Source organism: Helianthus annuus, chromosome 16 (assembly GCF_002127325.2).
Source record: "Helianthus annuus cultivar XRQ/B chromosome 16, HanXRQr2.0-SUNRISE, whole genome shotgun sequence".
Lineage (NCBI taxonomy): Eukaryota > Viridiplantae > Streptophyta > Magnoliopsida > Asterales > Asteraceae > Helianthus > Helianthus annuus.
Window position 1 is genome coordinate 137487127 of NC_035448.2, and position 17046 is coordinate 137504172.

Below are 17046 nucleotides of genomic sequence, written 5' to 3' on the forward strand. Positions count from 1 at the left end.
CGTTTTGTAAGGAATAACCTTTTTTAGTTTTTTTTTTTTTTGTTTTGCTAATAAAGAGAGAAATATATCATTTAATTATCTTAAAAAAAGAAGATTACACAGAAGAAAAAAAAGAGGAAAAAAATTAAAACCCTTCGTCAGAAGGTACTTTATCCGAAAAGTATCCATCACTTGCGTCATCTTCTTCCTCCTCGGAGTCTTCATCTCGATCTTCATCCATGTCATCACCTTCACCTTCATCAGCTTCTTGTTCCTGAAGATTCTGAAGCCTCCACTTGAACATGTCTTGCATTAACTCCAATTTTGAGTCCATTTTTGTGTTGGTACAAGTGGCGTTATGCAATTCTTCCATGAAACCCAGTCGCTGCTTTGTTATGATGTTTTCTAGCCAGTAGACTTCCTGCTCTCCGCTGTCGTATGTAACGGTCACCACTTCTGTTTCATCATCAAAATGCCATGATGTCATGACAGGGTCGGGCTTCACATCTGCTTTGATTGGTCCAAATTTCCTGGTTAATACTTTCATAACCATATGTGTTTCATGGCATTCGTTGTCTAGAGCGATCCCAAGGGATAAGATTCCCCTCTGTATCTCTTCTTCAATTTTCAGAATTGCCCTGACCGTCTTAACATAAACCCTCCTTCTGTTGTCAAAACGGAGGACGAATCGCCTGATTGCCAAAGTGTATCTTCACGAAACGATTGTTTCCATTTTTGGCGTTTTAGTTAAGTTGGTGTTTTTGGTTAAAGATGTTTTTTTGCAGAAATGGATAGATTTAAGTGATTATGGAAGCTATGTTTTACCTCGTTTATATAATGATGTTTTGGCGCGTGATTTAGGAGGGAATTTCTTCTAATAAATGCTAATAACTGAAATTCAGTTACTGTGTTGTTTCATCTTCCTGTAATATCCAACGCGTTTTATCACTAATTTTTGGCGTTTTGGTTATTAATGGCGTTTTATTTTTTTGAATGGCGTGTTATCATTTGATGGCGTTTTGAATATGAGCCGTAAAAGACCCTTTTACCCTTAATGAAGCGCGTCCCACATAATAAAATTGATGTTATTTACGAAAACGCCACCGCGCAATCTAGTCCATGGATTGTTTTGATCGGACGACCCATAAGCGTTCTCACCGTTCTCACATTTTTCACCGTTTTCTCTAAATCCTGACCCTATATATATATATATATATATATATATATATATATATATATATATATATATATATATATATATATACATACATATATATATATATTAATTGTTTAAACTCTTTTTTGTTTTATGTATTAATTTGTTTTAATAAATAGGTAAAAAGACTAATTTGCCCTCACATGAGGCCAATTTGGTCAGATTTAACCATGAAGATAAATAGGGTTTAAGGTATAGGATGGATCGTACAAGGGTTTTCAAACATAAGGCACATTTAAAGTAATTTTTGAAGGTAAAGGATAAACTTTGCAAACTTGTATAAATATAAAGTAATTTACTCTATTTAATTTTTTAAATTCTAAAATCTTAAAAGAAAATGGGTTATGTGTAAAAAAACATGATTGAGTGTTTGAAAATTGAATGCAACTTTGGATATCATAGTTAATCCAACTTCAAATCTTCCATCACCTTCGTCATTTGCAGATTAACCGCATAATGCGTACAACTTCCCAAGGTTCAGTAACGCCCCTTGGGGCGATGTGTTGGATGTGAAAGAGATTTAAAAATTCAAGGTGGTATGGGACGTGAAAATTAAACAAACCATTACACATGAGCTCTTAAAATCAGTAGATAATAATTTTAACTATCACTTAGAATGCACTTAATTAAAGCTTTAGGTAGTAAATCAAAGTACAACTAGTACTAAGAATCACGCCTTACGACATGTTAAACACAAAAAATTGACGTTCTTGAAACTCTATAAAATAAAATCGGCTTCCACTATTCTCACACCCATAAATCTTATTTTCACATCTTTTTTCACTATATCTCTCTCTATACATATCTATGTATATCTATGTATGTATAGAGAGATAGAGAGAGAAGGAATGTGTGAATATTAACTCCCATAAAATCAAAACCTTTACGTAAATTCACTCGCGCGTTGTGGCGAGGGAACCGCAGAAAAAGGCGACAAATATTTATAAAACTAAATATTCACGTTAAACGTTGTTAAAGATAAACACGTTGCAATGGCAAAATTGTAATTTTTTGAAACATCATATTTCAAGGTTGTAAAAGGAAAAAAAAGTTAACAAAACCATGAAGCGGCCTCACGGGCTTGTGCATTTGTACTTATATATCATGTATATTATTATGCACAACTTTGTTTTGGATAAAATATACACCGAAAAGTAAATAAAAATGAGCACATTGTGACAATATATTCAAAACCGCATAAAACATCATTTCATTAAAAGTTAAAAGATAAAATAGAAAATATTAGTGGAATATTTGTCAAGAGATAGTTTAGAAAAAAAATACTAAAGTACAAGGATATAAAGACTAAGCTAAGTTTAAGTTTAAGGGTGTATATTAAAAAAATTATTGAGGGGGGAAGTTTGGTTTGAGTAGAAAGGATAGGAAAGAATGTGGCAAAGAACAAATATCACAAGAAAGGGTATTTTCGTCAACCACAAATTATTCTCATTTAACCTAGATCTAAAAAAAACCCAACATATTCTGGGATATGGGATACTGGTGGTTGACAACGATGGTTCTAATTTGGGGATATTGTTTTTTGTTGGAGGAATTAATACATAGTACGTGGTGGTTGAATGGAATGTAATAAAAGACAAAATAAGGTTAGTATAGAGTGAGATGAAAGAATGAATTGTTTTGGTTTTCACTTTTCACTGTGTTTTATAAAATATTATTAAACATTTAGAGTTAAATGCCATTTTAGTCCCTATGGTTTGGGTCATTTTGCCAGTTTAGTCCAAAGGTTTCATTTTTAACTTGTGGGTCTAAAAAGGTTTCACAGTTGCCATTTTAGTCTACTTGGTTAACTTCATCCATTTTTTCTGTTAACGAGAAGGCCAATTTGGTCATTTTGTATGTAATTCTGTTAACTAAAAGGGCAATTCAGCCAGATAAAATGACTGAATTGGCCTTCTCGTTAACAGAAAAAATGGATGAAGTTAATCCAGTGGACTAAAATGGCAACTGTGAAACCTTTTTGGACCCACAGGTTAAAAATGAAACCTTTGGACTAAACTGGCAAAATGGCCCAAAGCACAGGGACTAAAATGGCATTTAACTTAAACATTTATTATATCATTTGATGTTGTCTCGTTGAGTTTTTTGGAATATATCAGTAGAAACTCGATAAATTAATACTCGATTATTTAATAAACTCTCTAAGATAATATTTTTTTGCCGATCCCGATTCGGAGATAGGGTGCTAAATTAATAATTCGCTAAAATTATAAGATAATACATTTTTGATAATTTCTTTAGACCCCATATAAAATATAAATTAATAATTCTTTATATATAACATATTACATGAATGATTTATGAAGGTTTCTTGAAAAATGACTCAATTGTCTTTTATTTTTTGTTGAAATCAATTTCCCCTTGAATCTCGTCTCTAATTTTCCTTAGCATGGTAAGAACTTCTGGTGTTGTTTTCTCATAGCTCAACAAGAAATTGTTCAATGTGATTGCCGCTTTAATAGCTTCGTTTCGCGAATGGGGCTCCATTGTAGAACTTTCATCATCTTCTTCATCGATATCATGTTTATCAGAACATCTTCGACATCCATTGCATTGCGACATCAAACTCTTTGATCAAATTCTGGAGTTCTTGAGTGCTTCACCACCTGCATTGTATACAATAACTAAGTGGAAGCTTGAAAGGTGTTTGTAAACTAAGTATTCTACTAATTTATCGATTAATATATAAATTAATAATTATTAATTTATCGATTAATAATAACTCTTTTAATTAATAAATTTTGGTGATCCCAAATGTATTATTTTATAGAGTTTCTACTGTATTAAATATTATTGTATCATCTCCTGTTATCATTTTGTGAGATGCTTGTGCTTATTGTTTTGTTTAATGCATTTCTTTCTTAATTGTTTTCTTTTTTTTTTCTTCTTTTTTAACAATGTAAATGATAGATGTATACCTGATCGACTTCATTGCGTTTTACAAAAGTTTATTTGTTGAATTTGGATATAATGGTGTTTTCTAGTCTTGGATAAAGTTGGTGTTTTCGAAAAACTTTAATAAAACACAATGAAAAACATTTTTTTTATTTTTTGGCCATTGCGTTTTAGAAAGAAAAAAACATTTTCTTTTGTGTTTTTAGTCAGTTGCGTTTTAAAATAAACACTTTCTTTTGTGTTTTAGTCAATTGCATTTTAGAATAAACGCTTTCTTTTAGTCCATTGCGTTTTAGAAAGAACATTTTCTTTTGTGTTTTTAGTCTATTGCATTTAGAAAGAACACTTTATTTTTGATCCATTGCGTTTTAGAAAAAAACACACTTTCTTTTGTGTTTTTTGTCCATTGCGTTTTAGAAAGAACACTTCTTTTGTGTTTTTAGTCCACTGCGTTTTAGAAAAAAACATTTTTTTGTGTTTTTTGTCCATTGCGTTTTACGCATCTGGGTTATCGAAAACTTTTTTTCAAAAGTATAGCAATGGTGTGCTCATTTTAAAAATAAAAAAAAAACGCTTGTTTTTATGATGCAATTTTTATAAAAAAATAATGTCCTATGAAAAAGTTATTAACGTTTTAAAACGAGAGAGAATTGGAGGAGAGAGAAATTATTGACTTGGATGGACTAGAACACCCTTAGGGTATAAGAGCATTCACATCCAACCCCTTAAAATTATACATACATTCCACTAAAAAACAACTCCTATATCAATATATTTCCACTAAAAACAAATACTTTTTCTCTCTCCTTTTCAATTAAATAATATTTTTATACCTTTATCATTACATTTTTCTCTCTCATTCACTCACAAACACTTTCAATATATATTAAAAAATTATAGTGGGTGAACAGTGTCCCCCCAAATATACAGATGAACAGTAACATTTTCTCTCTCCTCCACTCACAACCACTTTTTATACTTTTTATATTTTAAAAACACCACACTGAGAATATGATGCATTGGATGTGAATGCTCTAAGCAGTGGTTAGACACTTGACTACTTGAGAGTGGCAAACTAAAAATTCAACCAATGAGAATGTGCCATGTCAAAGTGGTAAACTATGCTCAAAAGTGTTGGCAATGGTTAAACACTTGGTGAAGTGGTAAATTATTTTTTTTTTTTTTTGAAAAAAAAAAGAAAAAAAGTGTGGTTGGTTGAGATTGGAATAGACCGCAACCCACACTACCCTCTCTCTCTCATACCCTCCCTTCACCACTTCGACAAGCCTACACCGATTTGACAAACTTTTGAGTGGCAAACTATGTTGGCGCTGGTGTTACCAATTGGCAAACTAAGTTTGCCACACTTTGCCGCACCCCACTCCGTATCCCCTTATAAATTATAAATCCAAGCCTTTGGTTACTCAATTGATGGTGAGTAAAATGTTTGCATAGTCCCTGTGCTTTGGTGAAATTTCACCTTTAGTCCCTACCTAACTTTTGGAAATTACACCCGTGCTCCCCGTGGTTTATTAAGTTGTTACTCGGATAACCCCTAGAGTGGATGACCGTTAGTTTTCGCCTTTAAATCCATGTAAAATTATTAAAATGCCCTTACTCATGAAAACCAATAATTTTTTTATTTATTTGTAAGAACCACCCACCACCTATTTATCTTCAACCTCCACCCTCAACCACCTACTTCATCTTCAACCTCCACTAATCCCCATCAACAAATTAGTACACATATATAATTCCTCAAAAGAGTGAATTGCAAGTTGTGTCCTTTATCTTTAGGCCTCTTTGCAGGCGGTGTCCTTTATGTTTAAATTTGACGAGTTTTGTCCTTTATGTTTAAAAATCAAGCACGTTTTACCCTTTGGGCCTAACCCAGTCTGTTTTCCCAGTTAAATCTAATCATGTGCCTTGCACATGAGGGTAATTTTGTCATTTCACCCTTTTAAGGACTAATTATATAAATAACTAAATATTTAAGCATTTTATTAAAATTAAAAAAAATACTAGCTTAAACCACTCTCTCTCACACCTTTCTCTCTCTACTACCATTTCTGCATTCATTGATTACTCTCTCTCTCTCTCTCTCAAGATCTCCATAGTCAAAACCCTTGAATAATTACTCATCTTTGTTAGTTTTTACCTCATAATTATACCAATCTTGCACCCCCCACTTCATTAGTTGAATCTTGATTCTCACACACTCACTGTGTGTTTGTGTTCTTGTCAATTATACAAATCTAGCACCCCCACTTCATTAATAAGGGTTAAACCCTATTTAATCATCTGGGTTTTCTTTATTATTCCATAAAGATTCTTCCTTTTTGTTGTTAATTGATTCCTCCATCTGGGTCTAGTTATCTTACATTGACCTACACCCTACCGATTCGCAGGTTTCCCCTGAGCATTCAACGGTGCCGCCACTTGTTCATCAGAAAGCGGTAAGTAGTAGATACGAGTAATGGCTCTCGTTTTCTTAAAAAGATCATCCAATGTAACAATCGGTGGATCGACTTTCTCCGGTGGTGGTGGTGGTGCACGGTTTCTGGCTAGTGGTGGGTTCGACAGTGGCGGTGGAGGTGGGAGGGAAGGTGGAGGAGGAAGCTGTTGTTTCAGTCTGGGAGAGGGCTGTGGTGGTTGCAAGGTGGCGGTAAGTGGAGGTATTGTGGCGGTAGGTGGAGGTAGAGTGGTGGTGGCTGGAGTTGCTGGCGATGGTGGAGGTGGGTCAACCCGATTCTTAATTTCCCTCATTGTTAGTTTGTGCAATTTTGGGTTTTTTTTATAATCCTCTGCATAAAATTTAGGGATTTGGGGTCAATTGTTTAGAACTTCAGATTTGGGGTTGGGTGTGGCGATGGCAGCACCCGGGTGGTGAATGGTGGGGCAGCGGTTTGTGGGGATTTAGAGATGATGGTTGTGATGGTGTTGAGTGGGTGGTGGATGGTGGGGCAAGGTGGTGTGGGGTGGATGGTGGTTTGGGGTGGTGGTGGTGGTACGGGTGTGAGGGATATGGTGGCAGGTTGTTGAAGAGAATTGTTGCAGGTTGTTTAAAATGGGATTGATTTGGGGAAGAAAGGGTTTTGCTATGATATACATATTTTTTTTTCTTTTTTTATGTATTTTTAAAGAATAGGGTGAAAAGACAATTTTACCCTCATGTGCATTGCACATGACCAGATTTGACAGAAAAATCTAACTGGGTTAGGCCCAAAGGGTAAAACGTGCTTGATTTTTAAACATAAAGGACAAACGTCAAATTTAAACATAAAGAACACCGCCTGCAATAAGGCCTAAAGATAAAGGACAAAACTTGCAATTCACTCTCCTCAAAAAAAAAAAAAGAAAAAAAAAACCTGTGATACGACCAACTAACAAATTAGTATACACACATATAATTCCTCTAAAAAAGGAGTGGCACACATAACATGTTATATCTATATCTATAATATATAATAAAAGAAACAATTTTTGGGACATTTGGCATCATATTAGGGCACCTCTTATAGATAATTATTATTTTAATTTAATCTTTTCTAATTAATTATAGATAACCCTCCTATTAAATATTATTTAGTTTAATATCTTATGAATAATTATTATTTAGTTTAATCTTCTTCTCATTTATAATATTATTTAGAGAAAATTATGATTTTAGCCTTTGTAGTTATATCAGTTTTACCCTTTTAGCTCAAAAAAGAATTTTTTCACATCTGAGCCCCTAACGTCTTCTTTTCTAACCCTTTTGGCCCCTAACACTAACACAATCCATTAAATGTTAGGGGCCAAAAGGGTTAAAAAAAGATGTTAGTGGCCAAAAAGGTTAGAAAAAAGATGTTTGGGCTTAAATGTTCAAAAATTCTTTAGAGAAAATTACAATTTTGGACCCTGTAGTTATATCACTTTTACCCTTTTAGCCCCAAAAAGAATTTTTTAGCATCTGAGCCCCCAACATCTTCTTTTCTAACCCTTTTGGCCCCTAACACTAACCCCATCCATTAAATGTTAGGGGTCAAAAGGGTTGAAAAAAAGACGTTAGTGGCAAAAAAGGTTAGAAAAAAAGACGTTAGGGGCTTAGAGGTTAAAAAATTCTTTTTTGGGCTAAAAGGGTAAAAGTTATATAATCAAGGGGCCAAAATCGTAATTTTATTATTTGATGTATAAAATTAGATTTATTCAATTCGTACAATACAGGAGGTTTTTTAAGGATGTATATTTTTTATTATTTAGTACAGAAAATTACATTTATTCAAACCGTGTAATACGCATATTTTTAAAGATGTAATTTTTTTTTATTATTTGTTATATAAAATTACATTTATTCAACCCGTGTAATAAATGGGGTTTTTTAAAGATGTATTATTTTATTATTTGGTAAACAATATCATATTTATTCAACTCGTGTAATACACGTGGTTTTAAATATATAACTTTTTTATTTTGTATATAAAATTACATTTATTCAACCTGTACAATATTGTTCTTATATATATAACTTTTTATTATTTAATATATAAAATTATATTTATTCAACTTGTGCAATAAAGAAAGTTTTTAAAGATATATTGGTTTATTATTTAATATATAAAATTATTTATTCAACCCGTGTAATACACGGGGTTATAACCTAGTTTTTCAAATATTAGAAAAGCGAATTAGTTCAAATAAGTTCAAACTTGGATACATTATGACAAGGTGAACGTACTCCGTTCACTCAAATTGATAGTGATGGCCCGAAGAGCATCCTTTGCTAACTCGCTAACGGCCTCATATTCCTCGAACGCTCGTTCCATCATTCTACATCGTGCTAATTCGGGGAGAAACAACCAATAAGAAGTCGCCAACACAAATGTCACAATTAACGGGGCCGTTAACGGTTGTGGCAAACGCCATTTAACGTTAACGACTTTCTTGATAACCACTTCCAAAACCAAACAAACCCCATGTAGACAAAAGAATAGCATCATATCCCACGTAGGCCAAGCTCTAGTAAAGTAAAAGAATATTAACTCGTGCATGAGCCCAGAAACCGCAAAGGTAGTCAGTATTGCCGGAATAGGGGCCCACAACCGGCCCATGACCCGGTTCGATAGTTTAAGAACCGGATCATAAATGGCCGGGTGAAGTATCCGGTTCACCATGACATTCCACCTTCTTCCCCAAAAGTCTTGGAGAGATGTTGCAAGATAGGGCTGGTCAAACTGCGGGTCGAGCTCGACCCGCAGGAAAATCCTGACCAGCGTCGAGCTCAGGGTGACCAGGAGCTCGAGCATTAGGTAAACCGAGAACCCGAAGAAGACCCATGCGAGCTTCGGGTTCATTGTTTCATGATGGTTATGATAAGTGGTTAGGAAGAGGGCTAGGAGTATACCCTTTGTGGCAAACCCTAGCACTTTGTTGTTAGGTTTTTTCGGGGTCGAAAACGCTTTATTTGACTGAGTTATCTCGATTGGGAAACAAGCCATTGCAAGGAAGCTTAGGGGTGGGATGGAAGGTGATGAAAGGGGGCCTTTTTCGAAGGCGAAAAGGATGAGTTTGAAGTTTGCAAGCCATGAAAGGAAGAATGAAACAGCTCCAATGAAGTGGACAGAGGTTAGAGAGAGAGGGAGAGAGAGGAAGAAGATGATAACAGGGAGGAATGTGAGGAGTCTTGGGACACCTTTTGGGACAATCTTGCCTATAAAAAAGCAATAGACAATTGAAATGCAGGCATAAAGTGAGACCTTGATGAGGTTACTCATTTCTTGTTTCAATTCCATTGTTAGAATTGATATCTTTCTCTCTCACATACACTTGTAGGGTATGCGGTTGTTAAACAAAGAAGACTTTGAAAGAGAATGTGTAGGACATGAGTTTTATTTTTATGGTGGTGAATGATCTAGAATCTTGTAATAATGATAATAAAAAATAACGCCATACGTGTTGATGTAATAAATACAAACAAAAGGCAACTAATGGGACACCCTACGATGCGTGTTTCTTTGAGGCTCTCGGTATCCACACATCCTCTCTTTTTATTTGCACATCTCTAACCCTACAGGAAGTGTATTGGGCTATACGGTTTCTGTGGGTCAAAGCGTATTGAACTATACGCTTCCTATACGTGTACTTGAAGTACAACTTTTCAGACACTTTTCATGCAATGATTATGGGACCAGAGGAACCGTATAGCCCTATACGCTTCCTATAGATTTTTTTTTTCAAAAGCAGCATATGGCTCTTATTATTATTATTTTTTGAACGGAAAGGAACGAGTAACAACCACCGTGACACCGGGCGCTGTGGCCAAGGTCGACTACTCAACCGCCACCAGCCTCTTGGCTCCCAAATACGCGGAAACCCGACCTCTACCTGTCCGAAGGAATGGCAGTGGAATAATCGGTAAAACCTCGCCTCCCATCCAAGATGAACCATATTGCCTTATACGCTTTCTATACTTTACTTACTTTACTGACATGGGAAACGTATTGCCCTATACGCTTCATATACTTTACTGACAACGGAACCATATTGCCTTGTACACTTCCTGTTGGGGGCACTATTCAGATCTTTTAAGTTATGAACTGCGTGTATGTCATAGCGAGGTGGTACATCGTACCAATCGGAATCGTGTTGCCTTATACGATTCCTATTGGTGTCGCATTTAGGGTGTGTTTGGTATGGGGTAATAGAATGAATGAGGTAATGGAATGAACGAGGGAATGCAATGGATCATTACCATTCCATTTCGTGTTTGGTTACCATATGAGAATGAAATAAAGTATTACCGTGTATTCTTTGGTAGGCAAGAAAAACAAGGGAATAAAATTTGCGGTGAGTGGTGGTGGTGGTCGGTGGCGGTGATTGTGGCTGGTGAGAGGTGGCGGTGGTGGGTGGTGGCGGCGACGAGTAGCGGTGGTGGGCGTGGCAGTGGTGGCCGTCAGTGGTTCTTGGTGGCGCCTGAGGCAATAGTGGGTGGCAACGACGGTGGTGATGGGTGGCAGTGACGGTGGTGGTTGGTGTTGGGGCAGTAGCTAGGTGGTGGGGCGGCAGCGGTGGGTGGTGGCCGCGGCGAGTGGCAATGGCGGTGACGGTGGTGTGTGGTAGCGGCGACGAGTGGCAATGGAGGTGGTGGTGGATGTCGGCGGCGGTTGGTAGCGGAGTGGTGGCGATAGTGGTGACCGTCGGGGTGGCGACAGAGTCGGTGGCGGGTTGCAGCGACTGGTGGGTGGTGGCGACAGTGGCAGGTTGTGGCGGTAGTGGTGGGTGGTGGCGGCGACAGTGACGATGGGTGGAGATGACAGCGGTGGGTGGTGACAGGGGATCGATATTGCCCCAAAAACTATTGTACATCCCTCAATACGAAAGCATGTTGATCGATACATGTGGATCGATATACATATGTACGCTTCGTATCAATATTCAATAGTCGAGTGTGCTGACCCAAAGTTGAATCATGTTTTCCTTAGACATAACAGACATCATCAACAGACAAGAAACAGCATGTAATTATTCATTATCACAGATCAACAAGAAACCATTCACTATCATACTCATACCACATTACAGTCTGTTTACGAGTTCCTGTTCCTAATGGCGAAACTCTCGGGTGACGAAACTTCATAGATTTTGTCGGTATAAGGGCGGCGAAACATTACAGGGATTCGTCGGAGGTTCTTGTGACGAAACAGTGGGATGTTTCGTCGAGGTGTGTGGCGAATCTCCAAGGGGAGAGTTTCGTCACTATGGCCTTTCGTCGGGGGTTTTCCTTTCATCGCTGTCAACAGTAGACGACTACCCATTCTGAAATCTAGTTGCAGTTAATCACATATTAACTTAGTTACTGGCTCAATCAATCATCTCTTGTTAGCAGTTACATTCATCATCCAATCTTCGAACCGAATCGTAACCACCATGACTACAACCCTAATACGGAAACCCTAGTTTCTTATGTAATATTAACACAATGATCATTCATTTAATCTAAAAGCTATCACTGTTTACATACGTACAACCCTAGATCATTACAAAACATATCAATTCATGTGTATAGATGTTCATACCCAATCCAGTTCGTACATACAATCATAGATCACATGTCAAGCTTTTATCATGCAAGTATCGGTTTACACAATTGATAATAACCCTGCCCCATACTACATCATAGCAATAGGACCATAATCGTTAACAATTCATCCAATAACAATGTTTACATACTAACCTTGATGTGGTATAGGTCGGTTGTGCCTAGGGTTTGAGAGCCTCGAATGGAAGATGAGGGAACTGCCGTCGTTTGGTTTAGAGAGAGAGCCTAGGGTTTTGCAAATAGTGGTGTGCAATATATATAACGTAACGGCCGATTTGATTGGACTATAGTTGGGCCGAAGCCCATTTTGACGAAACTCACCCAGACGAAACTCATGTTTCGTCGACCAGGTGATGGCGAAACCCCCCTGTTTCATCGAGTTCAGATTGGGGTTATTGCACTAAGGTTTCGTCGGTTATACTTGTGACTAGTGAACAGTTTAATAATTTATAACAAGTTTGTAACTCTAACCAGCTCATAACTAGCTCATAATTTACACATACTCAATAATACACATATTCAAATAGTACACATACTCAAATAAATTTCAAAGATAAAGTTTGTAACAAGTAATGTGTCAAGGAAAGGTCTTTGAAACTCGGGTTGTCACAACATTGAATTACGGCTATATAGACCAATACGCTTCCTAGTTTTTTCGAGAATACACTCATCCCCGAAAGTTTGGATATATAACAGATTTCTGGTCCGATAGGAATCGTATTGCCCAATACACTTCGTATGGAATTAATTCGTCCACCAACGAAACCTATGAGAAGTGTAATGCCCTATACACTTCCTGATGGGTCCCTATGGGAATCGTATTGCTCTATACGCTTCCTATTGATGTCGCTTTTTAGATCAATATGAAGTGTATTTGCCTATACGCTTCCTATTGGGTCCCTATGGGAAGTGTATTGCCCAATACGCTTCCTATTGATTTAATTCATCCACCAACCAAAATCCTATAGGAAGCGTATTGCCTAATACACTTCCCATTGATTTAATTCATTCACCAACCAAAGCTTTATAGGAAGCGTATTGCTGAATACACTTCCTGGTAACTGTAAGGAATCGTATTGTCCAATACACTTCCTGTTGGCCTCACTTTTTAGTCCTTTTCACTTTTCAGTGCTTTTCTATGTCTGAAATGCCTGCATGACAGAGAGTGTCAGGGTTCAGTGTATGAATGGGAAGCGTATTGGCCTATACGGTTCCTATTGGTGTGACATTTATTGCTTTTGAACCCTATAAGAAGTGTATTGGGCTATACACTTCATATTAAGGGATGTACACTAATTTTTAGGGGGTGTCTAGATACCATGACCCTTCTTTGATATAAGTTTGTGTGTTTTTTAGGTATTTTTATTTATGTTTGGTTCTCGCAATAAATTGTGGTTTCTTTTTTTTTTTGAACGGTCGAAAAAAATCCATTTATTCATTGTAGCAAGGCGCTACCCACCATACATACAACCAGTTTTTCACCACATTTTTACAAAATACAAATTACAAAACAACTAACCAACTATATTGAACCGACACCAATCCTCCCAAATTAAAGAAGACATTTTTGACATGTTCTTTACCCAAAGGTACGCCATAGACTTTATCTCATCTAAAATCTTCGTACAGTTCGGAACTGCTTGCCTGAACAACACCTCGTTCCTAAGCTTCCAAATGCTCCAGAATGCCACTAGAATCACTGCATGGAGTGCTTTCCTTTTGTTCCTCATACTTGCGCTGATCTCGAATTCATGTAGTGACAACAAGTCATTTATACCAAAAGCGAAGATAGGGGATAAGTTGCACCAGCACGCGAGATTTTGCCAGATCGATTGCATGAATTGACACGAGACAAACACATGCTCGCAAGTCTCTACATAATCACCACACAACGTGCACATCAGATTCTGAACCGGGATATTCCGCTCCATCAACGCACTTCTAGTCAGCAACCGATTCATGTCCGCCCTCCATGCCACAATACCAACTTTCTTCGGGACCCAGTTGTTCCATTCAAAAACACGGTCCGGTCTACTCCGGTTATGCAAACCGATAATGCTTTTAATACTGGCCACACTGAACACACCATTATTATCATGTTTCCAGACCCATGAGTCCCTACCCAATGTAAAGCCCATCCCACCAACAATACCAACAGTTGTTGAAACTGATAATGTGCAGCCCCATCTAAAACCGGCTGCATCCAAGCCCAATTAAAAACAGGCCTATCCTCACCAGAGCCCATGCGATCAGCAACCAAGCAGACATTATTTGACTCAGCCTTGAATAATTCTGGGAACATGATGTAAAACGGGACCTGATCAGCCCAACTGTCAAGCCAAAATGATATATTTCTCCCGTCAGCCAACACCGCTGATACGGCTGATTTCAGGTCGATATTTGCGTTCAGAAGATAGTGCCGAATACTACATATGTTTTTCCACGGGCCAGCAACTGAATTTTTAACGGGAGTATCATTCCACACTCTTGGGTTATGATGGATGGCCCAAAGTACCCTCCTCCACAACCCATTTTTTCCGTTTTAAACCTTCACCACCACTTAGCCAACATTGCCAGATTGGCGTCCCTGAGAGACCCGAACCCCAGCCACAGCCCCCCAAATTCTATAGGAGCAATTGTTTTTCCCACGCAACCCAATTCATCCTAGCCTTTTCCTCCGATCCACCCCAAAAGAATACTCTTCTTATTCTATCCAACGATTCAAGAACTTTAATCGGAGCTCTAAGTAGTGAGAAATAATAGGTAGGTAGTGAATTCAACACCGATTTGATAAGGGTTATTCTACCTCCATAAGAAAGGGTTTTGGCCTTCCAGATCGAAAGCCTACTTTTGAATATATCTATTACCGATTTCCAGTTACGAGCTAAATTCATATTTACCCCGACTAATAGACCGAGGTGTTTAAACGGGAACGTACCTTGTTTACACCTCATCCGATTCGCCATATCTTGAACTTCAAGCTCACTTATCCCGACACCAAAAATGCTACACTTAGCTAGGTTCACTTTTAATCCAGAGACTAAATAGAAGCACCTTAGCATTCTCCGAAGATTATTAATATTCGATGAAGACCATTCACCAACGAACATCACATCATCCGCGTAAATTAAGTGGGACAGATATGGACCATTATTTGTGACTTTTATACCCTTGAAAAGGCCAGTAGATTCAGCTTCTTTCATAATACCAGATAACGCCTCCATGGCTATGACGAATAAAAAGGGGATAATGGATCACCCTGACGGAGCCCACGAGAGCATTCAAACTCCCTGGTTGGGGAACCGTTCACTAGAACGGAAGCTCTAGCGGACCGTAATGTAGCCATAATCCATGTTCGCCACCGACTTGGGAAGTTCATTTGCATCATCATCGAGTCGAGAAACGCCCAATTCACCGAATCGTAAGCCTTATTGATATCAACTTTGAAGAACATACCGCGCCTCTTATACTTTTTTAACCAGCTCAATATCTCGTTTAGCACAAGTGGTCCGTCCATTATATTTCTCCCAACCAAGAACGCCGATTGTTGTTCGGAAATTAAACTCCCCAATACCCCTTTCAGCCTATTAACGAGCACCTTAGATATTACTTTATTTATCACACCGATAAGGCTTATAGGCCGGAAATCCGCTGGACTAACTGGATCCTTAACCTTTGGAATCAAAGCGATGAAGGATGAAGTGCAACATTTATTAAGAGATCCCTCCTCATAAAAACGATTGAAGAGTTTAAAAATGTCATCCCAAAGACCCGGCCAACATTTTTTGATGAATTTAAAATTAAACCCATCCGGTCCTGGCGCCCGATCACCATCACATTCTCAAATGGTTGCTTTGATTTCCTCCAATGAAAACGGCCTTTCTAGCTTGCTTGCCTCATCCACAGAAAGAGAAGCAAGATTTGGACATACTAACAGCGGTCTACTAGGCATAGGCTCAGTAAACTGGTGCTTAAGAAATCCAAACAACGATTCCTTGATTGCCAACGGATTGGTAACCCAAACACCCTCAACCATCAACCTATTTAGTCTACTCGTACTAATATTAGAGTTGATTATATGATGATAGAAGGAAGAGTTTTCGTCCCCTTCTAATGCCCACCTAGCTCTGGATTTTTGACGCAAATCCAAGTGTTTCAACCGGTCAAGTTCAGCCATAAAATTCCTACATTCCGCTCTTTCGGCCAATTCTTCATCCGATAAACTTCTTTCCTCAGCCAAGTTTTCAATAAGAGCCAACCTACTCTTTTTCCCCCCATAAATCCCTTCCTTGTTCTGCTTTTCCACTTTAACCCAATCCTTAATTCTGTTTTTTAACCACCGAAACTTAATAGCCAACGCAAGGTCCTCCGGGCCAGAAAAAGAAAACGTACTGCAAATTTGAAGCAAGTAATCCAAAAAACCAGGGTGCTCGAACCAAGAGTTAAAAAACCTGAACGGAATATGTCCGAATTCGGACTGAACTGTAGATAGGATGATTGGACGGTGATCGGACATAACTCTGTCTAGTGTAGTTACTGATGCGTTTGGCCACCTCTCCATGAAGCCTAGACACACCAAAAATCGATCCAACTTGCTTAGTTTTTTCCCATTATCTGATATGTACGTATAGTTCCCTCCACCCATATTGTACTCTGTTAATCCAGCCGAGAGGATGAATTGGTTGAAGGCTTCCGCATTTGATTCGACAAACTCTGAATTCATTCGTTCATTCGCAAATCGTACATCATTAAAATCGCCCATCATGACCCACAACCCTTGTAATGCATTCCTAACCCCAAGTAATTCCAACCAAACAGACCTCCTACTAGCCGCTTCATTAGGCGCATACACATTGACCAT

At 37.9% G+C, this 17046-nt stretch overlaps 3 protein-coding genes across 3 annotated transcripts; all 3 read right to left on the bottom strand.

The window, feature by feature from the left end:
• Window positions 1-8685: 8685 nt before the first annotated feature.
• On the bottom strand, window positions 8686-9995 carry LOC110917079 (acyl-CoA--sterol O-acyltransferase 1). The gene has a single exon (XM_022161693.2). It carries the CDS (start codon window positions 9877-9879, stop codon window positions 8806-8808), a length of 1074 nt encoding a protein of 357 aa, XP_022017385.1. The 5' UTR covers window positions 9880-9995; the 3' UTR covers window positions 8686-8805.
• An 839-nt stretch (window positions 9996-10834) lies between these two features.
• LOC110919649 (proline-rich receptor-like protein kinase PERK2) lies at window positions 10835-11452 on the bottom strand. Its single transcript, XM_022163912.1, has one exon. It carries the CDS (start codon window positions 11450-11452, stop codon window positions 10835-10837), a length of 618 nt encoding a protein of 205 aa, XP_022019604.1.
• A 4574-nt stretch (window positions 11453-16026) lies between these two features.
• On the bottom strand, window positions 16027-17046 carry LOC110919650. The gene has a single exon (XM_022163913.1). The coding sequence runs from the start codon at window positions 17044-17046 to the stop codon at window positions 16027-16029; it is 1020 nt and encodes a 339-aa protein (XP_022019605.1).

Coding starts and splice junctions, on each gene's coding strand:
- LOC110917079 (XM_022161693.2), bottom strand. CDS start 9,879: ATGGAATTGAAACAAGAAATGAGTAACCTCATCAAGGTCTCACTTTAT.
- LOC110919650 (XM_022163913.1), bottom strand. CDS start 17,046: ATGGTCAATGTGTATGCGCCTAATGAAGCGGCTAGTAGGAGGTCTGTT.
- LOC110919649 (XM_022163912.1), bottom strand. CDS start 11,452: ATGTACAATAGTTTTTGGGGCAATATCGATCCCCTGTCACCACCCACC.